Raw genomic sequence first — 25,286 nt, forward strand, 5'->3', positions numbered from 1 at the left:
AATACACTTGTGTTCAGCAAATATTCCAGATTCTGTCTTTGGTTGTCGGGTTAAAAATCTGAATGTTGCACTTGTGGAGTGATGATTTGAGTCTTCTTGATCGTAAAAACTAAGCTTGTCATTATTAAGGCTAATATCAGTGCACTTAACACACAGAGATGAGATTGCGGAAATCTGATATTTTTAATCTCCAACCAAAATTATCCCCCAAACAAAATGCTTGCTTCAGCAAATGAGGTTCTATCAGAGGCTGCTTCCAGAGCTTGAGAGTGAGCAGTCCTGCCCTCAGCCCTGCTGAACATTTGTGGGTTCGGGGAGTCATGTTTGAGTCGCTGTGTCCAAAAAAACCATGCTGGCTGCCTCCTGACAAATGCTGATTAGAGAATGGGACGTCATCCCACAGCAGAATGTAGGCAGGCTGGTGACCAGCATGAAAAGGAGGAGGGAAGCTGCAACTGTTTCTTTCACATGCTACTGAGCTTCCTGTTTTGAAAAGGTGTATGGTTGTCAACAAGTCTTTGGAGTTCAGGAATTCAAAGAAGAGTCAGATCTGTCTCTGCAGCTCATCCCTCAAACGTGTCTTTTGCTCACAAATGTGGCGGCATTTGTAAATGAAAAAAATATCAGGTTTTACCTCAAATAAATATTGTTCCAATAAAGAAGTAATCTACCAAGCACACTTTTTAATTGCACTACTTTACCAGGCGTTGAGCTCAAACACTGATTGTTTCTGTGATTTCCTTCAGATTGGTATTTTCTTCTTGTAAACTATAGTTTCTCTGCCTTAAGTCCAACTCCAGTCATCTCTTGTAAAAGCATTCCTGGAGGTCTTTTAATTATGATTATGCCATTTTTAGCCAAAAAGAAAAAAACTTGTGTCATTTTCTAGAGCATCTTTAATGCAGAGCAGCAGGAGTTCAACAGAAAATGACTCTGAGGTGTGGGCGGGACTATCGGCAGGAAGTAAGCCTCCACGCATTTCCCGTCAACCCTTTGTTTACACTCTCTCTCCCTGAGAGCCCCTCACAACCCCAACCTAACATTACCAATGCAACAAATCAGCAGAGCAATATCGGAGCTGTCCAATAGTACAGTTTTGAGTGAGATACCAGCGCTGTCAAGAAAAACAAAGACGTATATGGATCTATTTGTCTTCAAGCAATGCATTTGAATAGAGCGGAGCAGGGGGCTTGTAGCCTACGACTGTAGCATCTACATCACTGCTAGAAACTCTTTTGGATTTATTACATCTGCTTCTGATTCACAATGATTTGTTTACAGACATACCTAGAAAGGCAAATTTAAGTTTAGTTTTCTTTAAATATGTCCTCCATGACACCTTTACACGTTAAAAACACCCAAAACACACACATTTTCATCAAAGCACTACTTTACGAGATGTTTTGCTCAAACACTGATTGCTTTTATGTTTTGTTTTTTGTGGTTTCCTTCAGTTCGGATGGATGTTTTTCGTGCTTGGAGGTTCAAAAAACTAAACTGCAGTTTCTCTGCTTAAAAAATATGAACGTTTTCTCAGTCCTTGTTTGTTTCTGGTCTTCGTCTGTGACTCAAGTGGACTGAGTGAACCTGACAGTCAGTCATCTTGAGTGGGTTTGTGCGTGGAGGGTCAGCGCTCATCCCCGGGCTGCTGCTGTGATCAGGCTGCAGCGGAGGAAGACGAAAGGGTTAACGTTCAGGCGCGTAAATACTCTCCATTGCTCTCAAGGACTTCTTCACTAAAAATGCTTATAATAAACGATTGTTTTTTATATAAAGTCGGCCCGAACGCCGCCGAATGACTTTATAGGGTCCAAAGAAGCGTCGAGTGTGAACATGAAGGAGTGTGAGGGTGGGAGAGACAAAGGCGAGCAAATGTTGGCGTGTGGAAACGGAGGATCGGAGCGATCCTCGCAGGGCTCGTTGGACGGGAAAAGTGATGACCGGTGGGGGGCACGCGCCTGTGCCGTGCGGCAGGGCAGCCAGCAAACCAAGTGTAGTTCAAAGATCCATCAAAGCAGTTAGATATGCTTTTTTTATTTTTGCTTTTCCGCTCGCAGAAACCTTTCCCAACACGGGCTTTGTCAGCCATAGCTGCTGCCCGGCAGGAAGGCTGTCCGGGGCTCGCTAGAGTCGTGATTTCCAGCCCCTCTGAACGAGTCAGCCGTGAGAACCGTGTGACGGACTCATGTGTGCCCACATTCAGGGGCATTGTTGGGGGGGAAAGCGGGCGTGGGGGCAGCTAAGAAGCCTGGAAGTGAGAAAGAAATGAGCGGCGACAGTGCCGAGGCTTCCCCGCTGCCGTCTGCTCCGGACCGGGGGAAGGCTGGCTCCAGCTCGGGGCTGCTCCGGGGTCCCAAACGGCTGTTAGGGGGCAGATACGGCTTCAAGCCCATCACAAAATCACGACAATAAACGCAGACATTTCTAATCCGACGGATCGGTGTTGAGTTATTCGCCAAAAAATGTCACAACCCCGGTCGGCTATATTTAACTCCGCCTTCTTCTTCTCCGAGCGGCCTCTCTCCTCAGATGCAGACGGGCGACTGAGAGCCACAAAGCTGTCAAACGCAGCCGACTGCTCGCCATTTTTGTTTGTTTCCATAAAAGCAAACAGATACAGAAAACAGACTCGCGCGGCGATCCGCTCTTACCTGCCGTGGAACCAGTCCTTGCAGGCATCGCACTCGATCATGAACTGGGTCACGTCGTAAGGTAATCTGCAGATGCAATATACTGGTACAGTCGCCATGTTCAATTCACAACTACGTCGGGATAGACTGGAGGGGCTGCAGGAGGAACAACGTCCTGCAAACAATATGATCCAATATGATCTTCCCCAGAAAAAAAGCCAGGGGCAGTCCCGCCGGACACATGGAGCTATGCGCGCCGCGCCATCGCACCGCGGCCGCGGGAGCGTTCGTGCGGAGCGGTCCAAACGATAACAAGCCCGCCTCAGCAGCTTTTCCTGAAATGCATCGTTATTATTATTATTACTATGTGCATGCCCCCTGGTGACTGACTGCGCGACTCCGCGGCGCTCATAGTAGGGGGATGAATGAGCAGACTGGCTCTGCAAAGACAGAAATAAACAAAAAGCAAAGTTACGTCAGACTGAGGGGAGGTTAAAATCCCAGCAACCAGCCACGGGACCCATGAGCAATACACACATCTCAGTGTTTTTTTTTTTTTTTTTTTTTTTTCTCTTTCAAAAAATAGATAAAATATGTAAAGATGAAAAAGAAGAAGAAGTAAAAAGAAATAAAAATAAACAACTAAATATATACATTTGAAGGGATTGAACAAAATGACATAATCAAACGTGAAAAAAAATAAAAAAAGATGTAGATAAATACTGTAGATAGATAGATAGATAGATAGATAGATAGATAGATAGATAGATAGATAGATAGATAGATAGATAGATAGATAGATAGATAGATAGATAGATAGATAGATTGATAGATAGATAGATAGATAGATAGATAGATAGATAGATAGATAGATAGATAGATAGATAGATAGATAGATAGATAGATAGATAAAAAACATGTTTCTGTTTCCATTTTAGAGCATATTTTTTCCACCACAAACTGAGCAATAAACCTGCAAATTATTGGTAATTTAAAAAAATATATTCATAAGTATGCAAACATGTAATTAATAACAAACCAAAATAGTAGCTGGCTGTATCTTATAACGAAGTAATATTGATTCCTTTTTTATTTCATTTTGTTTAAATGAGGTCCAAGTTTGTGGTGTAGAAGTGAAATAATAGCTAAAATGCAAACAATTTTTCTCTTATTTTAGACAACTGTGAAAGTAATGACTAATGACTGAAACAATGTTTGTCACCTGATTTGAAAAGCAGTTTCCATATCATCAGGAATGATACCTGTTTTAATGACAGATTTAAAACATAACATAAAGGTCTGATTTAACAATCTATGGTCATTTTGGTAGTTTTCATGTAAGTGCCATAACTATCAATTGATGTCTTGTTTTCAATTTTTGTACCATATATAGTATCACTTTTTCATCCACCGTAGATAGAAACATTGATTGCATCACCTTGTTCTCTACTTTTTGATTGTCATTCACATTTTTCATTTTTTTTGTCATTTCATTTGCTAAATTAGATCCAATATTTATGAAGAATGAATTAAATTAATTAACAACTGCATCTAGATTTTATATACTGTATCTCTGTTAACTTTTGTAAAATAATTTAGAAAGTTTACTGATCCTGTCTTTTTTCCCATTACCCTGTTGAAAATATCCCATGTGGCATTAGTATTATTTTTAATTTCAACTAAAATTTTATGATAATCGTTTTTTTGTTTTTCTCAAAATGTCAGTAATTTCTTTTTACATTTTAATTTTTTTTTTCAGAAGTCTGATCTACATTTGAAAAAAATGTGTATGTAGTTAATTTTTCTTTTTGCAGGCATTCTGTAAGCCCCTTGTCATCCAGGTTTTTTATGAGTATTATGTTTGCTTCTACATAAAACCTTTGGACAATGTTGATCATATAAAAAACAAATGAGAGGTGAACCGTATGCAGAATTTACATCATCAACATAAACTCTATTCCATTGTTGTTTTAGCAGATCATTTTCAAAGGCATTTACTACTTCTTCAGTCCTGGTTCTTATAGATCTGTTATTCTGAACCAGTTTCTTTGGTGGCATTTTGTAATCAAAAGTTGCAAATACAGGTAGATGGTCACTGATGTCACTTATAACTAGACCACTATTTATATTATTCTCCAGAACATTTGTGAATATATTGTCAATTAAGATTGCAGTAGTTGTAGTAATTCTGCTTTGTGATTAATGGGTACAACCCTCTACTGTATAACCACCACTTGAAGGAAAATGATTGGAGAGGTTGCCAACAGCCTCAGATCTTTGTCCCTGTAGCCACTGGGGGTGCATGAACCTGTATGATGAATGTTTACAAATCTATTATTCATCTTTTGATTAGCCAGTTAGTCCCAAGTAAGTTAAAAGTATCTGTTCTACTTCCTCCAAAAAAAATTCCCTTCTATATTGAAACAAAAACTATCTCTGGTTAAGTTTCTATTTTCAATAGAACTTTTCAAATTAAACCGATTAAAATATTTGTATTTCACCTTCTAATTTTTTATTCTGTTTTATTGTTTTTCTAATTTCTATTTCATTTTTTTAATTACTTTTTTATTTCAAGAAAGTGTGTGTTCATATAAGGTTGGGGTTGATGGTGTGATAAAGGTTACAAATGCTGATAGTATGTTTTTTTTGTAATTTTTTGATAAACACTTTTATGAAGGAAGTTATGAGGAAAAGGAGTTTCATTCACAACAGTTGAAAGTGGCTGAGACACAAAGATTTCTCCTACCAGAACCCAGATTATAGATGTCATCTGAAAGACACGCTTCTGAGATTTTCTTCTTTGAAGATGCACTCCAATGAAATTTGTCTTTTTCCTATGTTCTTGTGGCATCTTTCATTTATAAAGAAAAATTAAGCTTAAAAATGCATTTTGAGTATTTCTTTATTCAAATCACTGTGAATTAGGAGCACAGACAAAAATGCCTTTGGAAAAAGCTTGTAGCGGTGACGTAGAACTGTGAGCCACAAGCTCCCTGGTCCTCTTCATTCTGATGCATCCAAGACGACTAGATCCAGATCGTTTCCCTCGTCTGAGCCGTCATCTGGCTCCAGACTGGATAGCTCAAATATTACTCACCATTTTCGTTTTACTGGTTATATTAGGTAGAGGTTGAGAGGAGCTTTACGCTTGTGGGAGAGCCAGAAAACATTTCTAAAACTTTAATTCACATGTTTGTTTTTTAAATGTGAGTACTCCTGCTTTGATACTTCTAACAGCTGAAGTGAACCAAAGAAAAACAACTGTCCCACTTCACTAAAGTACTCATCCATCCATCAGTCTTCTTCCGCTTATCCGGTACCAGCTCATGGGGGCAGCAGTCTAAGCAAAGATGCCCAGACTTCCCTCACCCCGGCCACCTTCTCCAGCTCCTCTGGGGGCTCCCCGAGGCGGCTCTACTCCAAACTCTCTGCGGGTGACAGAGCTTCTCCCCCGATCTCTAAGGGAGCGTCCAGCCACCCTACGGAGGAAGCTCATTTCAGCCGCTTGTATTTGGGACCTTTCTTTCTGTCATGACCCTAGGTGAGTCAAGGAACAAAGTAGTCAATATTACAAAAACAAGTGCCTCACCTACCTGACTAACAAGAACATGTCGTCTATGAAACAAGCCAAGAAATCAGACAATTGAGATACAAAACGTTTTTTGTTTCAGTGTACAGAAGGGAAACAAAACAATCTCAGTATTGGGTCATTTTTTTAGACTAATAATTTATAAATACAATCACTTATTTTTATAAATGTTTCAGCTGTGGTGTTACAATAATGAAATAATAGAAATCTGTTATAAATTAAGTAATATACATCGGCACACACAACACTTTAAAGTGCCATGTAAAGGATTTCAGTACAAGATAACAGAACAAAAAAAAACATATTTACATGAAAATTACATTGTAAAAAAAATAAGTTTCTGAAATGATACCAAGTTGCCTTCAATTAAATAAGATGACACAACTCTGTTAACAAACTAAATTGACTTTTTGTGAAGAAATCAGCCTCCCTCTCTCTCTCTCCTTGTTTTATTTTTACATTTAGAAATCAATAATAGTCAGCCGGTTTGCTGCTGCTTCAAGTGCCGTCTTCATGTGTTTTCAAGTTTTCCAACCGGTCTAAGACTCAAAGCATCTTCGTCTGTTTAAAAATAACAAAACCCAATCAAAGGTCAATGCAGAGGAGTCAGAAGTGCTTCCAACATGCCACGATTTCAACTCCAGCATGCTGCAGAGCAAAGCCCTTTTCCTTCCATCTATGTTGGAAATGCTTGCAGTGGTTTACGTTTGAATGTGTGTGCACCACACAAACAGTCCCACCCTAACGAAAAACTAACATGCAGATGATCCCATCTCATTTTCTGGGTCTCCAGACTTTCACGCTAGCATCTCCAGTTGCAACTGCAACCACCCCTGCCTCTGCGCACACCTGAAAAATAATGTTGAGAGGAGTATTGGGAAAACGGGAACATGCAAAAATTAGAACATTTTGTTTTTTCATTTAAACTCTATTGAATCTAGATGGATTGCTCTAAGTTATTGCGGATAAACGATGAGGTAGTCTTAACACATATCAGGTTCTAATTCAAATGTGATCGGCAGCCAGTTTTATGTTAAATTAATGTAAAGACACGATCAGAGAACCTTCGGCAGAATTTGGATGCCGGGCGCAATGCAGCGGTCTGGTGGGAGCATGGCAAAAATTCAGATGCCACCTGAGTACAAATATATGAACTTTGGTGAAAATTTGGCGTCATGTCAACCAATTTGGAACTCAAGTTTGGCCCGTGACGTGTTGAGGATGTGATCAGTGAGTTAAGTCCAACACCTACATAGAGGAGAATCTGATTGTTCTTCTTGTGAACTTGATGATACATGTTTTATTTTTAGAGAGACTACAATAAAAAAGGTCCTCCACATTTTTTTTTCCCTCCGTGGACTAAAGCAGGACAGCAAGTCGTCAAACTGTGTCACAGAGAGACGGAAGTACCGCTGAAAACGGCCATCATTCAGACCCAGCTCCTACAGTAGATGGTGAAGTTCACCGTTCTGGGAGAGTCTCTGAATGATCTCATGAATCCCGACATTGAAACGTATTTACTGATGGAAACGCATTTACTGATGTTTCTTTGGAGCTCTTCAAAAGAAATAAACCGGATATCTAGGCATCATTTCTCGTCTTCCCTGCACTGAGAGATACAGATGTAGTGATGATGCTAAAAACATTGGATAGTAGCTCCTCCCACATGCGGCGGTAGCATTCGGTTTATGATAACACATTTTTGGACAAGCGTCCAGCAGCGACTTCGCCGTGCAAAATGCTTTTGGTGTGAACGCACCATAATGATGAAACCATGCTGACAAAGTGAAAGGGCTAACAGATCAATGCTTGGGGATGAAATACTTACTGCACTGACTGGAGATTTATACTTCAAAGTACGTACAGTTATAGGGGAAACAGAAGGAATATGTACCTGCAATAACAAAAAGACATTATAAGGTAAAATGCCCAAACACAAACAGGCAAAGAAACAGAAAAAGTTACCTTAAAGGTACGATCAGATGAGCAGGTGTAAAGGCTTGATGGTGAACTGTGGATTCCAGTGATGACAGCATGGTGCCCCACGTCAAACTGAGTCTTTTTTTCCCATTGGTCCGCGTTCATGTAAAAGGCGTGCAGCAGGCCTTTACAGTCTCCCGCCCAGACCACGCAGCCGTCATAGCTCATGCGCATCGGATAATGCTTCAGCTACAAGCAGAAAGGTGACTCGGAATCAATTTTGGAGGTGAGCACCAGTTCAGAACTGTTAGGAAACAAATTGTGTGTGGCATTACCACAATTCTCTTCAAGATTTTCTCTGCCCTGCGGTCATAGATAACAACAGTGCTGTCTATACTCCCAGAGATGATGTGATTGTCGTCAGCGACTATGCAGGTTACAGCTTTTTTATGATACCTGAGGGTTTTGATCAGGGTGGCTTCAGCTGCAGAAAGAGGAATTAATCAGCCATTATTATTGGTCTGCAAGGAAACACTGTTCAATAAACCAAATCTTAGTTTCATATAAAACTCATCTTACCTCGAATGTCATACATGTTGATCTTCTTGTCAAAGGTACCTGCAAGCAGCACGTTGCTTTGAGAGGACAAGGAGAAGATGGGAGCTGCATTCCCAATCAGACATGTCTGTGCACCGCCTGCCTCTATATCCCACAGTTTAACTGTGCAGTCAAAACTCCCTGAGGCTAATAGAGGTCCTATGGATGCTAGACAACTGACCCAGCCGCGATGGCTCTGTGTTTCACCCTTACTTGCTAACGAGTACAACAGAGCTCCATTAGGGCCTGTTTTCACATCCCACAGTTTGACACTCCAGTCTCTGGAAGCTGTGGCACAGATTGCCCCTTCGCCACCAAGGAATAGGATTGAGTTAACCTGTGCAATGTGGGCTGAGGGTAGGACAATATGCTCCAGTGCTGGAGTTTCACTAGAGCTTTTTGAAACTTGATGGGGCATAGTTTCCTTATTTTCTCCAGAAAGAAAATTATTGTCTATTTCCAAGTCCTCTAGATGGCATCGCCTCACTTTGGCATCGAGGTCCCCCTCAGGTAAGCCCGCACCGTTCTCCGCTCCTTCTGGATTCTCTCTCAGTGTGGCTCCTTGCTCTCCCTCAAGGACAGACTGCATTAAAACATCTCCACTTAGAGGTTTTTCTGCCCAAGTGTCAACTAACTGTTCCATTTCCAAGCAAAATGAGGGCCAGTCCATCATTTTTTTCAGCAGAACTGGAATGCAAGTTTGATGTGCGGTAAGTCTCTGTGCACGGAGCTGCCAGGCAGTTGTGTCTTCAAGCAAAACTTTCAAAAAGGGGCTGACCTAAATTACAAGACAGAGGGGGGAAAAAAAACAACTTATTATAAACAAGTTTAACAGTTTACCACTAGTTGTGGAAACAGTTTATCCCAACCAAGCTTATTTTGAGTAGAGTAATTTGAAAGTTATGATCCAGAGTAGATTCAGACCTGCATTTATCTTTAAATAAATTACAAGAAAATCTTTAAAGGCCCACTCCTACTATATTTTATCATTGTAAAATCATCTCCAGTGGTCTTTTAATTATGACTATTCCATTTTTAGCCAAAATATATATTTAAAAAAACTGTCATTACTTAAGAAAAAGTTTCTTTAAGCCCTCCACAACCCAGGCTTACAGGTGCTATAAAAATGGCGAGCAATAGTGCAAGATAGCAGCTCAAAGCAGGAAAACAAAGATTTACACGGATCTATTGGTCTACAAGCAGATGCATCAGAATAGAGCGAAGCAGGAAGCTTGTGGCTCACTGCCACACCTACACGTTTTCATTTCGTCTGCTCCTGATTCCCAACTATTTGAATTAATAAAATCACACAGAAATGCAATTTTAAGCTTACTTTTCTATTTATATGTCCCCCATCGTGAGAAAAAGGCTACAAGAAAATGTTAAAGTCACCAAAAACCCACATTTTCCTCAGAGTGGGGCTTTGAGACTAACCTTTGGTAAGTCGTGGATGACAGTGTGAGCGGGAAGGTAGGAGGCGATGTGGCTCATCGCTTCCAGCGGCAGTGACAGCAGGTCCGCTTTTTCTGCAGGAGGTGCCACACCAACATCTGAGGGCAAATCCTCAGCAGCAACGGCAACACTGCAGGAGAGACAAGGATGGGTGAGCCTCAAAGGTTGAGAGCTGAGGAGACTGTCACTGTTCAGAGAGAGGGCTGTGTCCATGCGGATCAAGTCTAATAGAGGGCTGGAGAAGATGCATGCACCAGCAAAAGAGACTTCAGCGGATTATCAAAAGAGCAAGATTCAGAAAGAGTGGATGAGGTGGAGGAACAGAGATGGGTCACTTCTGAGAAACACAGAGGAAACGTCTCAACTGGACCAGTTTATCTACCAACTGTGCCCCACTACATGGATTTAAACAGAGTTACCTTGGCGAGTCAGCATTTTCCCTGGTTAAATTCCCGGGTTGAGGACAAAATAGACCTTTATGAGGCGTTTTTGTCTCTAAATCATTCGGATTCACCTCCATATATTCTGATAGCTCGTCAGCTTCGATTATCGCAAAACAGTTCAGTTGATTTATTGTTACATTAGTATTTTTAAAAATCCGTTTGAAATACGTCTAATGGTAAAAAAATAAAATAACATTGCGTTTATTAAGAAATATCTCTATAAAAAATTGTTGACTAATAAAGGAGACATAAATGAACCCGTTCTACGAATGGCTGCAGCCCGGCTTGTTATTCCACGGTTTTGAAATGAGCACTTCCGGTGTAAGCAAAAGACGTCATCGTCTTCAAACTGCGCATGTGCGAATTAGTGCAGACAGAGGTGTACAGTGGGAACTTCTACCCTATTTATTGCTTTCAATCCCTTTGCAGTTACATGCAAAAAAATACATAATCAATAAGAAAATTAAAAGAAAAGTAAAGAAGTGAGAATAATTTCTGCAAATGTTTTGGTTAAAAAAAACTCTTTTGCATTTGTGTAATGGCCACTAACAACAAGAAGAGCACATTGTAAATCCTAAGAATGTGTGAGTTTTTAGTACGCCCCCCCTTCAAAAATAGGTCCAATTGGTTGTGTGAGGGTTTTACTTCATGGTTCCATTTTTAGGATTCAAATACAAAAAAAAGACCTTGTCTCTTCGAGCTAAAATTCAAAATTAATTCAATACTCTTGTTCTATAAGGGGTTTATTTTAAAGTTCAGAGCTTTATTTTAGGGATTATTTGCCAGTTTTGTCACAAGCAAAGAGTCTTTTTACAAAATTACTAAATTGACACCCTTGGTAGGTTTTTGTAGAGCTAAACTGCCAAGTTAAAGAAGTCTGCCGGAGACACAAGAGGGCATCCAAGAGTTAAATACTTTATTGCAACACTGAAGAAGGAAACCTCTCCTATAATTGATATGTAGGGCTGTATTTAGGACTGTGTACATTAAGGTTCATCTGCTTTATCACTTTTGTGAAACGTAACAAGATTAAAGCGCATTTGGTAGAAGACAAAGTCATTTCAGTTCTCCAGTTCCCCCAAAAAACCCACATATATTATCATATATGGTAAAACAGAAAGGATCAGAAAAATAAGGATGAATGCAGGTGTTTTTTGTTACTGATGTTCTAGTGTTGTGCAGTGTCATTTCAAAGAAGTTTATATAGAAGTATATATATATATATATATATATATATATATATTTTTTTTTTTAAACAAGTCACAACCAGGGTTTTTTAAAGGCACCACACAAAAAAGTAAGAAAAAGGTATCAAATATCAAATTGAGGGAATACTTTAAAGTCATTCTAGTCATTCCCAATCAGGGGTCTGCAACATGTGGGGCTCCTTCATCCCACATTGTGGCGAACAATGTCAATGAAAAATGCATTTGCAATTAATTTCTTTTAGTTCATTGAATTTTGTCACTCCTATTAGAAATTTTATCATTTAAAATTAGAAATATCTGGCTTAATGCCCCCCAAAACGTAAATAAAGCGTGTTTTTCTAAACAATGTCTTTGTGGCTCTTGCAAGGTTTTCGTAAGTAAGAAAGTGGTCCACATGGTTCTTTTAGCATTAAAGGTTGCAGCACCCTGTTGTAAATCATCTAGATCAATGGCATAAGGTACATCCCAGATCATTCTCTTTTCTTCCATGCCTTTCAGCTGCTCCTTTTGGGGTCACCATGGAAATTGTGATTTGCATGTTTGATCTGGCTTTGCTTTTAAGTCAGATTTTCTTCCTGACACAACCATCGATGCTCTTTAGAAGGACCCGGCCACCAGAGCAAGAGGAAGGGGGGAACCGGGGTTTGTTAATTTAGGTTATTTGGTTTGAGCAACACTTTAAAAACTCCGATGGATTAATTTTGATTCAGTAAACATAAATCTTCTCAAATAAATTATTTATTTGTATGTTCATTGGAAACAATGTGTATTTTGTTGTGTAGTTCCCTTTAGTCTGTGGCAATGGTCTGATCAGCCAGTGCCTAACCCCCTGGTGTGTCTTCAGGGCAGTTTAATTATTTAGAGTTTTTGTTTTAAATCATGCCTGTTGTTGAGGCTCCATGGTTGGGTTATGTTTAGTTAGTAATCCTTTTCATTGACCAAATACTTTATAATCTTGTAAATTTAATTATTTTTGCTATTTTGGCTAGATGCTTGGACATTATTGATCACAATTTTCCTCTTGTGACTTGTTCATGCAGGATTGCTCTAAAGCACACATATGTCTTACTTTAAATATTGCATTAGTTGCATTCGTGTCATTTGCAGAAATCCTTTAATGGCTTTGTGGAGGGGAGGAAGGCAGAGTAGAAGGAATTGATTGACCGCTTTGTGAAGTGGGGTGGTGGGGCAAGTGCCAGCAGCTGAAGACAAGGGCAATGGTGGACTGTAGGAGGAACAAAAGCCCTGGCAGCATAATTTCAATTCAATTTTATTCATATAGCCCAATATTACAACAAGGTTGTCTCAACGAGCTTCATATCAAAAGATAAAATTGGTTATAAAATACAATAGCTGATTGCTAAACTAAACTAAATTAAACTAAACAGACTAAACTAAACTAGGCATCCCTGCCCTTAGACCGTCCTTCTCGGTAAGGAAAACTCCCAAAAACAAAAACAGATTCCAGGAAATAAAAAAGAAGAGACCTCAGGTATGTCCACATGAAGGAGGGATGCTCTCCCAGGATGGACAGGCAATGTACCAGGACTGTTAAAGAAGAATTAGCTTATATAACTCTGCCACTACATGTTTGAATAGATGGGTTTCATCCAGATGGAACTGGGGGACAGATGGGAGCGCAAGACAAACCAGAGGTGAGGTCCACGGCCAAGGACAGGAGCACAGACGAACCAACTGGAATTTGAAATCACTCCAGCTTACCCATTGGGGAGTGAGACATAGGGACAAAACATGAATCGCACTGCACCAATCATGCATGGAGGACTAAAGGAAAAATAACGATATAGAAAAGAGTAGAGCAGGAGAGAAGTAAATGAGAAAAGAGGACAGAACCCCAGTGCATCATACTTTCCCCAGCATCCAATTTCTAGCAGCCTGAGAGCAACTAATTGTTATTATTATTGAAATTGAATTCAAACATGTTAATGTTAAGTTGTATGCACTGTGGTACTTATAGTAGATGGGAATAATAATAACAATAACAGAAAATCTACATTTTTAGTAAAACAATATTAATACAATAAAGTGTTAATCTATTAATATAATAAATAAGTGCAAAGTATGTGTTCTTTGTGAATACACGCATGATTGGATGTTAATAAACAGCTTTAACTAGCTTTACTTTTCATGGAGTCTCGGGTCCTTCTAATCTGCAACAAGATGCTCGGCTGGACTGCCAAGTCAAAGGATGCCAATTGACTGACCAAAATTATTTGGAAAATAAAAGGCTGTTATGGGCACTAAACTTGTCAACCTGGAGAATGTGGTGGAGCAAGGATGCTGGCAAAACTCCTGGCAATCATGGACACCCCCTTCAAATGTACACTGTAAAGGTTAAGGAGCAGCTTCAGCAACAGACACTTTCAATCCTGCTGCTCTAAGACGCGATACAGGAAATCATTACAATAATCAGTCTCTAATTATCTCTATCTGAGCCACAAGTACACCGACTGGATTAAATCCCCTTGTCACTCTTGTAGTGTCCATCCCAACACTCCACTCTATTGCTTTATTAAAAATGTATTAATAGTACTGTGTTGATGTTATTTTAAACTACAAAATATAGATTCATGACCCAATGTTTAATTGATTCCAGGTATTTATGTGATTATTTTCACATCAAGTGAGGTTACAGATCATAAAACCTACAAAAACAGTATTTGAAAAGATGTCAATACTGTGGAGAAATCAGATAAAATTTTGCAGGACATGAATGTTTTAAACAGAGTTTCACCAACTAATCAAAGCATCTGCACAGGTTACCCAGATGTCTTTAAACAGATTCAATTTAGTTTATTGTCTCCGTTCGGTTCAATATGAGGAAAACTTGACAACTCACCAGAAGACCCTTTATTCCCTCAATTGTTTGGGTTAGCCACAAAAGTTCCTATAAGGAGGCTGGCTGTTCACAAGGCGCTGTGTCCAAGCAGATGAAAAGAAAGTCTAATGGATGGCAAGAGACGATGCACCAGCAAAAGAGATGACTGTGGGCTACAGCCGATTATCAAAAGGACAAGATTCAAGAAGCTGGCAGACATCCAGAAAGAGTGGAATGAGGTGGAGGACCAGCTTCAAAAACCACCACATTCAGATGCATCTGAAGATGGGCTACAACTGTCGGGTTCTTCAGAAGCCACTTCTGAGCCTGGACCTACAGAGGAAACGTCTCAACTAGACTTTGGAGAAGAAGGACTGGACGGTTGGACAGTGGTCCAAGCTCCTGTTTTCTCTTGAAAATGAAGTCTGCCTTTCATTTGGGAATCAAGGTCAAGGGTCACTCCCCAGGAGGGGAGTGGGAGTGCTTCCAGACTCCAGTTGGCTCATCCGTGCTCCTGTTCCTGACCGTTTACCTCGCCTTTGCTCCTGCTCCTACACCTGGCTGTGGTTCCTGTCTCAGGCTCGACTCGCGCCCCTGACTGTCCCCCCAACCACAGCTGGATGGAGCTTGTCTGCTGGACTTTTATATATGTAGTTGTAGATTTAGATAAGTTAATTCTTCTCTAAGAGTTCTGGTAAATCGCCTGTCCGTCCTGGGGGAGGATCCCTCCTTCATGTGGGCACCCCTGAGGTTTCTTCGTTTTTTCCGGAATCCGGTTTTTTAGGAGTTTTTCCTTACCGCGAAGGGGGGGTCTAAGGGCAGGGATGCCAGTATAGCTTAGTCAGTTTGTTAGTTCATTTTAGTATTTTCCTGTTGAACTCTTTGTATACGTGATCCTTTTGAGTTCATGTTTTACTTCGAAGCCCATCGAGACGACTGTTGTTGTGATTTTGGGCTATACAAATTAAATTGAATTGAATTGAAGGGTTTGGAGGAAGACTGGTGAGGAACAGAACCCAAGCTGCTTGAGGTCCAGTAAAATCTCCACAGTCAGTCGTGATTTGGGCTGCAATGTCCAGCACTGGTGTTGGTAAACTCTGCTTCCCTCAATTCAAAATCACTGCAACAGTCCAGCAGAATGTTTTAGGGGACTTCATGATTCCCTCTGCTGAAGATTGGGATGGAGATAGAGATTTCATCTTCCAGCAAGACCTGGGCCTTGTCCCTACTGAAGTATTATTCTTTTGAAATACTTTATTTTGATTGATTTGTTGGGATTATAATCTGTCTTTATTTCTTTGCAAAAACTGAGGAGTAAATGGTGATTTCTACATAGTTTTTTTAATTTTCCGAAAAACTATTATTGTGAGTTTATTTGTTGGAACTCCAATTTATGTAAAAAATAAACAAAAACTTGGAATCAATCAAACAGAGGACCCTAAATCTATATGCAAGTTTATTTTTGCATGGATTTATGGAAATGAATGCACATTTTCATGATATTCAATTTCTTAAAGGGTCTGTACAGGAGTTTTATGACAACCTAATTTACTTTTTAGATGAATAAAGTCTGTTTGTCCGTCTGTCCCTCCTCCTGGTCTCTGACTGCATCTTGCTGATCCTTGACTCCACCCCCTCCCTTGGATGCCATGGTTACCGTTCTCAAAGATCCAGTTACCGTGGTGACAGTCAGCCATGATCAAAGATGCGCAGGTTGGACTATCTGATAAAAGAGACTTCTTTCATTTGCCAAGAAGCCTCCATGACGCCAATCCCACTGAATGATTGAGGAGATGAGGTAGAACAGAGGCGACCTTCCGCTCGTCCTGACTGCAACCGTCTTTCTCCTGAGGGTTTCGTCTCCTCCAGCCTTCTCTCCTCTCCTCTCGTCTCCTCCCCTGCTCCGCAGCAGCGATGCTCCCCTCGTCTCCGCCCCTGCTCGGAGCTCAGTCCGCGGGCCGGCCATAGGTCTGCAGGTCGCCGCGCTTCTCCTCGTTATGGTGCAAAAATCTCGGAACGGGGGGGTGTTCCCCGGACCACAGGCTGACCAGAAAAAGCTGAAGGTTGGCTTCGTGGGTCTGGAGGCGGGAGGCAGCGAGTCGAGCAAGGACGGAGCTCTGCTCATTGCTGCAGGTATGCACGGGGCGCGTGCTCGCGCCTGGAAAACGATGTTTACGCGCACAGTTTTAGCAGATCATTGTGGTAAAACGATGGTTAATAAAAGTTGCGCATGGTGCGTTCACTGACCACAACAAGACGTGAAAATACTAAAGGCGTTCAGGTTTGGAGCGTTGATGCCCAGGTATTTAATGCGCATGCGTCAGGTAATGGAATCATCGGCTTGAAATGCATTTTCCTGCCGAGCAAAAAATAGTTTTGAAACATAAACCTTCATGAAGCATCCATGAGCAGAGATGCAGCAGAACATGCACATGAAACAAAGACCAGGAGGTCTGCTTGCCTGCTTTGAAGGCTCCTGTGCTCTGAATGCCTCTTTTAGAGAAGAAGGCAGGGAGATAGGTGCTGGTCCAACAGAAGAACCCAAAGGCTGTTAATGCAATTTGAATAAACTAACTTTAGTGTGTGTGAGATAGAGAAAGGCAGAGTTACTCAGGTGACTTTTTCCTGTTTTTTAGGTGGTGATGAAGGTCTTCGGCGTCAGCGCAGCAGCGTGTCTGGGGGAAAGAAGCCCCCCAAGCGAAATGCTCTCTACAGACGACTACAGAACTTCCTTTACAACGTCTTGGAGCGACCCCGAGGATGGGCGTTCATCTATCACGCATACGTGTGCGTATTAGTGCCTGTATGTCGGCCAACAGAAAAACTCACATGACATATTTTGTTGGTTTGGACTATCTAGCATCCAGACTCTCTTCTTCTTTCTCTTTCGGCTTTTCCCATCAGGGGTCGCCACAGCGAATCATCCTTTTCCACCTCACTCTATCATGAACATCTTCTACCCTAACGTTAGCCAACTTCATGTCCTCTGTTAAGACATCCATATATCTCCTCTTTGGCCGTCCTCTTGCCCTCCGGCCAGGCAGCTCCATCTCCAACATCCTTCTACCAATATATCCACTATCCCTCCTCTGAACATGTCCAAACCATCTCAGTCTGGCTTCTCTGACTTTGTCGCTAACACAGGCAACATGAGCCGTCCCTCTGATGTACTCGTTCCTTATCCTGTCTAACCTGGTCACTCCTAAGGAGAACCTCAACATCTTCATCTCTGCTACCTCCATCTCAGCCTCTTGTCTCTGTCTCACTGCTACCGTCTCTAACCCATAGAGCAGAGCTGGTCTCACCACTGTCTTGTACACCTTTCCTTTGAGTCTTGCTGGCACTCTTCTGTCACACAACACTCCTGACACTTTCCTCCAACCGCTCCAACCTGCCTGCACTCGCCTCTTCACCTCTTTTCCACAATCCCCATCACACTGAACTGTTGACCCCAAGTACTTAAACTCCTGCACCTTCTTCACCTCAGTCCCCTGTAACCTAACGCTTCTACCTTGATCCCTCTCGTTCAGACACATGTATTCTGTCTTACTACGACTGACCTTCATACCTCTTCTTTCCAGAGCAAACCTCCACCTCTCTAGCTGTTGCTCCACCTGCTCTCTACTCTCACTGCAAATTACAATGTCATCCGCAAACATCATTGTCCAGGGAGATTCCTGTCTTACCTCGTCTGTCAGCCTGTCCATCAGCATAGCAAACAAATCTAGCATCCAGACTCTCATTCAGGTTAATTTACTCTGACTCTGCCGGAGGGCACAAGGACTTCCAGGATCAGATATTAGAGAAAAATGTTGATGCTGTCAAACATTATGTTTGAAAACAAACTAAATATTGATTCAGTAAAAGAGAATCTGACTAAGAAGTGTATCCTATGTATTTCATCCTAATATGATACTCTTTTCCTTTCCTTACATTATTAAATATTCCTGGAAATGAAACGCTGCAGATAACAGAAGAGCAGAACATTAAAGAAGGACAAAAAACACTCTAAGATTTCATTTTCTGTCTTTTTAACATCTGATCAGAAGATTCTCTTAGTCTTCTTTGGGGTTTGTCTGTGATTTAATTTCTCCATATTTTATTACAAAGTTGCAGCAGCAGAGACTGCTCAAAGCTGAAGGTTTGGAGCAGATCTCAGATCTCATCTATTTTTCAGAGAGTTTGATGTAAATATTCTCTGCTCAGGTTCCTGCTGGTCTTCTCCTGTCTGGTTTTGTCAGTGTTCTCCACCATCAGAGAGTATGAGAAGAGCTCAGAAGATGCCCTCTACATCCTGGTAAATCCATTTTACAGCATTCAAATTCATAAAACTTGATTTGACTGTGTGTTTAGTTCTGAGTGAGTGACTCTGATTCCGGAAGACTTCACCTTTCCTCAGTATAGCTGCAACATTCTTCTCCCCGTCCTTAGGAGAGTAGAGATTTTCTTCTCCTCTTCAGAGTCAAGTTCTGCCCTTTCTGGTTCCCATCAAAACTATTTCTGACCATCTGCCTCTTCCATCTTGGTCTCGAATGGTATGACTGAGAATAAAACAGTGACCTGAGGGATCAGATTTAATGGGCTGTTTGCTGCAATCAATGAGTCAGCTTGAAGGAGGGAACAGGAGACTCCATCTCTGCCCTGAAGGAGTCAAACATCTATCTTACAAGTGTCTGCTGCAGCTTCAAGGTTCTGTCAGAAACATCAAAAGGCTGAAAGTCCCATAGCAATACAAGCATTTCTTCTGGTGTGGATCCAGAGTTCTGCTGAAGTTTGCAGGTAATTTTGTGATGGGAGAGCGAGCCAAAACCAGAAACAGGAGCAGGGATGTTACAAACAAACCTTACTGGTTACACCAGAGATAAACAGAAGCTTTATTGATCAGCAAACCACATGGCTGAATCCACTCTGCTGCTGTTTGTGGTTTGTAATTGCAGCACTGGAGGGGTTCAAAACCAGCAGCACAAACAAACGTGTGGCTTTATTAAATGATGGATAAACATAAGAGCCCAACAGACACCAGCTGCATCAAAAAGCCCATTTTGTGCTCTTTTTCAGGCTCACTTTAGCTCATTGTTGCCCCAAACAGATTTTTGACCCAGATAATAAAGTTCTTTCATCCTCGGGACTTTAAGAAAACTAAGATTTAAAATGCTTCACAAAGATCTAATTCCAAGGATCGATTCTGGTGCTGAAGAAAGAGTCACAGCTGTCCTGTGGACACCAGAGGCTACTGGAGGGCTTTAATGGACCAAGAGACGACAATTCAATCCCACAATTCTTTGCTGTCACAACACTGAAAATAAAGTTAAAATGAATCAAATGATTAAAAAAAAGCTTTCATGCTGTAAACTCATATTTTTCTAATTCAGCAGTGTTCCATGGATGAATGCAGCAGCTGCTGTAGATAATGTTTAACAGTGAAATAAGCTAAATGAACCGATTATCTAAGAATCCAGAATTTGATCTTTTATTTTTTATACTCTTTTAATGCTTTCAAGGTTTTTTTACCTATCCAAAATTAGATGAACTCACCAGTCAAATCCAGTCAATTCTATTTATCTGAGGTCTAAGTAACCAATCAGGTGCTGGGTCCCACCCATTTGACTTTGACGGGTGAGTTTGACAATTGCTGCAACACCAGACCATAAAATAATTAATAAAAAAGTGAAATAACTATATGTATTTATTCAATAAAATTAATGGGAATTTAATTAATTAATGCCATATTTGTTTAATTTGAATTTTAATGATCTATGACACATTTATTTAAATAATTAATGTTTTATTAATTTATAGCTTTTTAATTTTGTTTCTCTATATAGCACGGAACATTTTTTTAGGATGCAAATGTTGCCTCAGATGAGGGTGGAGCAGTGCTCCACCAACACTGGCTTTGATTTGGGATGTTGAGATGTTATGGAAGGAATCCCACCAAGTTCTTCTTAATCCCACTGCACATCCATCAGCAGGGAAGCAGAGCCTGTGGACTTGAAGGCTGGTCCACCCACTGCTGATGACAGAAGTGGTGAAAACACTGTGGGTGGATGAGGTCCACCCTGGCTTTCCTAAAGCTCTAAATGTTAGGGGCTGATGTTTCCCTGTAACTCTGTGTTGACATCAGGAACAGAAGTTCTGAATTGGTTGGGCTGATGGTTCTCGCTTTTAAAAGGGGGACCTTAGGACCTGCTCTGTCTGCTAAATTAATCTCATTCTTCTCCTCCAAGATAAAGTCCATGCTGGAGGAATATTGGAGAAGAAAGTCTGGCCAACAATCAGACCTCTGAGCTCTAACTGTGAAGTACAGAACCAGCTTGAGAACTTGCTTTCTAGAGTCTTTGAAATATCAGGGATTTTTGCACATCTGGAAGGCATGTGTTTTGTGGACCTTGACAGGAACTCAGTTTGTGCATTTAGTCAGACTCATTTGTGCACAGGAGTCACTCTCTGTCACAGATCCTTACACTTGATCGTGGAGCAGCTGAAATGACAAGTCTGAGGTTTCAGTTCTCAGCTGAGCAAATGTGGAAGGCTCCCTCTGGGTTAGGAATGAGTCGCATTCGCTGGTGGAATTTAGAACCTGGGTTCTAAATTCTGCAGGAAGAGATGTCTGCAGGAATGCAAACCTGGTTTGCATTCCTGCAGACTCAACTCCCATTTTAGGAAAGGGAGTTGAGTTTGGAAACAAAGATCTGAGGTTATTATGTGATGATGACAATGAAGAAGGACAGGTGAGATTTCAAAGATATGTCCAACTGGGGAAAGACCTCATGGCAAATGCTGGAGATTAAATCTCTGACGCTCTGGAAGCTACTCTGAATATTTACTAGAAGAGTAGAAAAAGAAGGTGGAAGAAAATAGAAGGGATGGTAGTTCCAAACAACACATCAAGGTTTTCGTCACTCAGCTTCTTCTCACTAACGCTCTTGCTTTGGGTTGATTTTGGATTCGGTCAATTGCAGATCCCGGGTTGAGACCAGGTACCATGAAGGTATGTGGCAGCTGATGCTGCAGCTTCCCTCAAATAGAAATCAAACTGCTCAGAGATACTGTGCCTCTTCACGCCATGGCACCAGCAGTTCGGTCCTAGCAAGTCTCACATTAAATGTGTCTGAGAAGCGCTTCCTGGGAACTAGTGTCTGATATTTAAACTTCTGTTTTCTTCGACTGAATCTTGCACCAGTGTTCAGTACTCTCTAGTGACTAAGCTACATGGAGTACATGGGAGTAACGCATCTCAAAATTACCGTATTACTTTTTGGTGCAACTAAGTAGTGTAAGGAATAACCAATTAATTTTGAGTAATATTTTACTCATTACACATCCATGTTTCTTACAACAGATTTACCAAATGTAATTGCTTAAAAAGGCAAGTCTACAAAGCATTTTGAAGATCATCAATAACTTAAAGATCTTTTTTAACCTAAAGATAATTATAAATTGTTAAAAAATATATATATATATATATATATATATATATATATATATATATATATATATATATATATATATATATATATATATATATATATATATATATATATATATATATATATAATAAACTATATGTAATGTAATTTTTCAACCCTGTTTTTCCACACTTGTCGTTGTAAGCTATAGGTCTGGTCAATTTAACCGGCTTTTGTTTGGCTGCAAGTCTTAATATCTTAATCTCAGTCACAGATTTACTGTTTGGTTTTTGGTCTATATTTATTTCTATATTTATCGACTAAATTAACAAAATCTAAGGAGTCCTCATTTTTACAACAAAAATATTAGTAGGAAAATTACTTCACAATATATGTGTCACTTCAGAAGTTATATTCTTCTTCTGGAGTTTTATAAAAAACAAAATGAATGACTTGTGCATATAAATTTTAAGGTAGAAATAGTGAGAGGCATGCGTTGCATTTGAACACCAAGTAATCTTTAAAATGATACAGATTGGAAATAACCTAAATTATGACGCCAAAATTATGTAATCTATACAAGGTTGTCCACGCAGCTCGCTTTCCTTGCAAAGTTGGCAGCTGCTGCTGATGCTGCATGCATGCATCGGTTGGTTTTTGCTGCTATTAGCATTATTCTCAGTTTATCTCAGTACCGGGGAAGAGGGGTGTGAGTGAGGGCTGTTTTAATCTGCAATGTTGCTCACCTAAATTAAATCTCAGAGCGTAAACTTTGTAGAGGAGAAAACATAAGAAGTATGAATGATTATTACTGCCACTCTTGACAGTAATGAGCCTTTATTATTCTGTGTTTCATCCGCAGCAGAGCAAAGGTCAACCCTCTCTCAAAGACATTACACTGTGATGTCTTAAACATAATCATTTGTGTTTCTGCATGTAACAGGAGGTGGTGACTATTGTGGTGTTTGGGGTGGAGTACATGGTGAGAATCTGGGCAGCAGGCTGCTGCTGTCGCTATAGGGGATGGAGGGGACGACTCAAGTTCGCCAGAAAGCCGTTCTGTGTCATCGGTGAGTATGATGCTATATACCAAGATTATTAAAATCATCTTTTAATTTATGTCAGAAGGGTTCCCACTGGTCTTTTATTTTGGTCTTTTAGGGCACAGTTTCTGCAGAAGAGAAATAGTCCATTCAAAATTTGCCTCTGAGTTGTGGGCAGAACTGTTGGTGCAGAGCAACCCCGGCCTTTCTCCTGCTAGTTTAAAGCCCCTCATAATCCCAATCTAACTTTACCGGTGCAACAAAAAAAGGGTGAGCAGTATTGTAGCTATATTCAGCCGTACAGTTCTGGTGCTGGGATCAGATCACGCTAAGGAAACAGGCATAGCTGTACTATGGACACCAGAGGCTACTGGAGGGTTTCAATAGACCAAGAGACGATGATCTAATTCCACAGATGTCAGCTCAGACAAGGAAAACAAAGATGTACATGGATCTTGCGTCAGAATGCATGGAGCAGGAAGCTTAGCTTTTTTCATATATGTCCTCCTTCTTCAGAAAAATGCCACAAGAAAATGTGCAAAACACCAAAAACACAATTTTCTTAGTAGTGGCTCTTTTTGTGAACCATTACCCACGTTTTAAACTTTGATGAGACCCAAAGGGTTTTTCCAGGCAGATAGATTAGTGACACCTGATAATGAAAAAATGTAACACGGAACTCACATGAACACATCCTTCAGATAGCATGTTCAAAAGTATTTAAGTTCAATAAAGTTTAAGTTAATGCATTCAAAACAGGAAAAATCAATTATACTTATTGACAGAAGGGGTTATTGATATTATGGTTAGAGTGCACTCAAGGGACATCTCTGCTCTGCCAGTTTACATTTCATAAATGCACACCCTCCACCCAACCACACTTCTCAGAGAAGAAGTTTTTGATGCAAACTCTTCTTTTCCCCCTTTAACCTCCATAAGCAGCTTTAATGGAAACTTAACGAGAAGTTTCTATTTAATACTTGATAAATAATAACATTAGGGTTTGACACAAACGACCTTTTCCTTTTCTTGTAATCATCCATGCCCTTCTCTGCATCGGGTTTTCCTCAGCTCTGCTTTCATTTCTCTGTTCTCCTGCAGCAACCTGAGCATTCTGCTCATGCATGAATTGATTTATAGTTTTTGTGCTTGACTTTTGCTCTAAATACAAACATCAATTTTGTCTCCAAATCCCAACTGTCTCGTTTTCTAATGCAGTTTGAGTTCTCTGATTTGACAAGTAAAGCTCTTGCACAGGTTTTTTTCTATACATGAATTTTTAACATACACCTTTTATTTAATGATTAATATTAACTTTTAATGTACAACAGAGGATAAGTTCATTTTGAAAAAGAAGACTGCAGAAGGATGTGTCCCGCAATTATTTTTCAATGTTTTTCCACTGCGCCATCACTCGAAAGTTTTTTTTAAAAATATTTTTGGATGAAATGTTGCATCAGCTGATGAACCTGAATTCCAAAATAGCATCAGCCTGTGTGCTGCAGCCTAAGCAGCTGCTGAGGTGTCTCTGCAAGCAGAAGAAATATGCATCTTTCATCAGGAATAAGCTTATGATTCACCAATAGATTGGCCACATTAGTGACAGCTTCATATTAAAATAAAAACTCCAGACGTGTCTCACTTGTCATCTCATCTGTATCTATGCAGACATCATGGTTCTGATCGCATCCATCTCAGTTCTGGCTGCGGGGACTCAAGGCAATGTCTTTGCCACGTCAGCCATAAGGTCCCTGAGGTTTCTACAAATTCTTCGGATGATCCGGATGGACCGACGGGGAGGAACATGGAAACTTTTAGGCTCAGTGGTTTATGCTCACAGCAAGGTGAGGCCTGCGAAAAACCACATCTCCCACTCCCCGCTAAATGTAAAACTAGATCAACTAGATTTTCTAAACTTGACGTTCTAATCACCGTCACTAATGCTACTTCAGTCACTGTGCATTTTAGCTGTAACTGTCAGTGCAAAAAACAGCTAAAAGAGGCAGAAAATGCAAACTTTGTGGGTTTTTGGTCTCACTTGGATCAAGGTGTAGATGGTACAAATGGTAAATGGCGTATACTTATATAGCGCTTTCTACCTTCTTTCGAAGGCCCAAAGCGCTTTACAGTCACAGTCCCATTCACCCATGCACACA

The 25,286-nt window shown here is 40.5% G+C and overlaps 3 protein-coding genes and 1 long non-coding RNA gene across 10 annotated transcripts in view; 2 read left to right on the top strand and 2 right to left on the bottom strand.

Annotated features, from left to right (window-relative positions):
* The window catches only part of phf2 (PHD finger protein 2), a 34,987-nt gene extending 32,141 nt beyond the window's left edge, over positions 1-2,846 (bottom strand). For both annotated transcript variants that reach the window (XM_011475338.4, XM_004069061.5), the window contains exon 1: positions 2,652-2,846. In XM_011475338.4, coding sequence (XP_011473640.1) covers positions 2,652-2,749 — 98 coding nt within the window. In that variant the 5' untranslated portion in view covers positions 2,750-2,846. The remainder of the gene's footprint in view (positions 1-2,651) is intronic.
* Positions 2,513-5,514, top strand: LOC111947461 (uncharacterized). Its single transcript, XR_002873303.2, has 2 exons — positions 2,513-2,712; positions 2,841-5,514. It is a non-coding gene; the product is annotated as an uncharacterized LOC111947461 (long non-coding RNA).
* Positions 5,515-11,012, bottom strand: fbxw9 (F-box and WD repeat domain containing 9). The gene is made up of 7 exons (XM_023955135.2): positions 10,608-11,012; positions 10,171-10,318; positions 8,719-9,514; positions 8,475-8,623; positions 8,185-8,388; positions 8,048-8,113; positions 5,515-7,068 (listed from the first exon to the last, which is right to left on the bottom strand). Exons 1-7 carry the CDS (start codon positions 10,706-10,708, stop codon positions 6,994-6,996), a joined length of 1,539 nt encoding a protein of 512 aa, XP_023810903.1. The 5' UTR covers positions 10,709-11,012; the 3' UTR covers positions 5,515-6,993.
* A 5,330-nt stretch (positions 11,013-16,342) lies between these two features.
* The window catches only part of LOC101156642 (potassium voltage-gated channel subfamily KQT member 2), a 32,851-nt gene continuing 23,907 nt past the window's right edge, over positions 16,343-25,286 (top strand). For all 6 annotated transcript variants that reach the window (XR_013656075.1, XR_013656076.1, XM_023955136.2 and 3 more), the window contains exons 1-5: positions 16,343-16,811; positions 17,315-17,465; positions 18,885-18,975; positions 23,031-23,157; positions 24,799-24,974. Coding sequence is in view for 4 of the 6 variants with exons in the window: in XM_023955136.2 (XP_023810904.1) it covers positions 16,676-16,811; positions 17,315-17,465; positions 18,885-18,975; positions 23,031-23,157; positions 24,799-24,974 (681 nt within the window). In the remaining 2 variants the exon portion in view is untranslated. The remainder of the gene's footprint in view (positions 16,812-17,314; positions 17,466-18,884; positions 18,976-23,030; positions 23,158-24,798; positions 24,975-25,286) is intronic.

The sequence above is a fragment of the Oryzias latipes genome, chromosome 5 (genome assembly GCF_053564925.1).
Source record: "Oryzias latipes strain Hd-rR chromosome 5, Olatipes_Hd-rR_3.1".
NCBI classification, from domain to species: Eukaryota; Metazoa; Chordata; class Actinopteri; order Beloniformes; family Adrianichthyidae; genus Oryzias; species Oryzias latipes.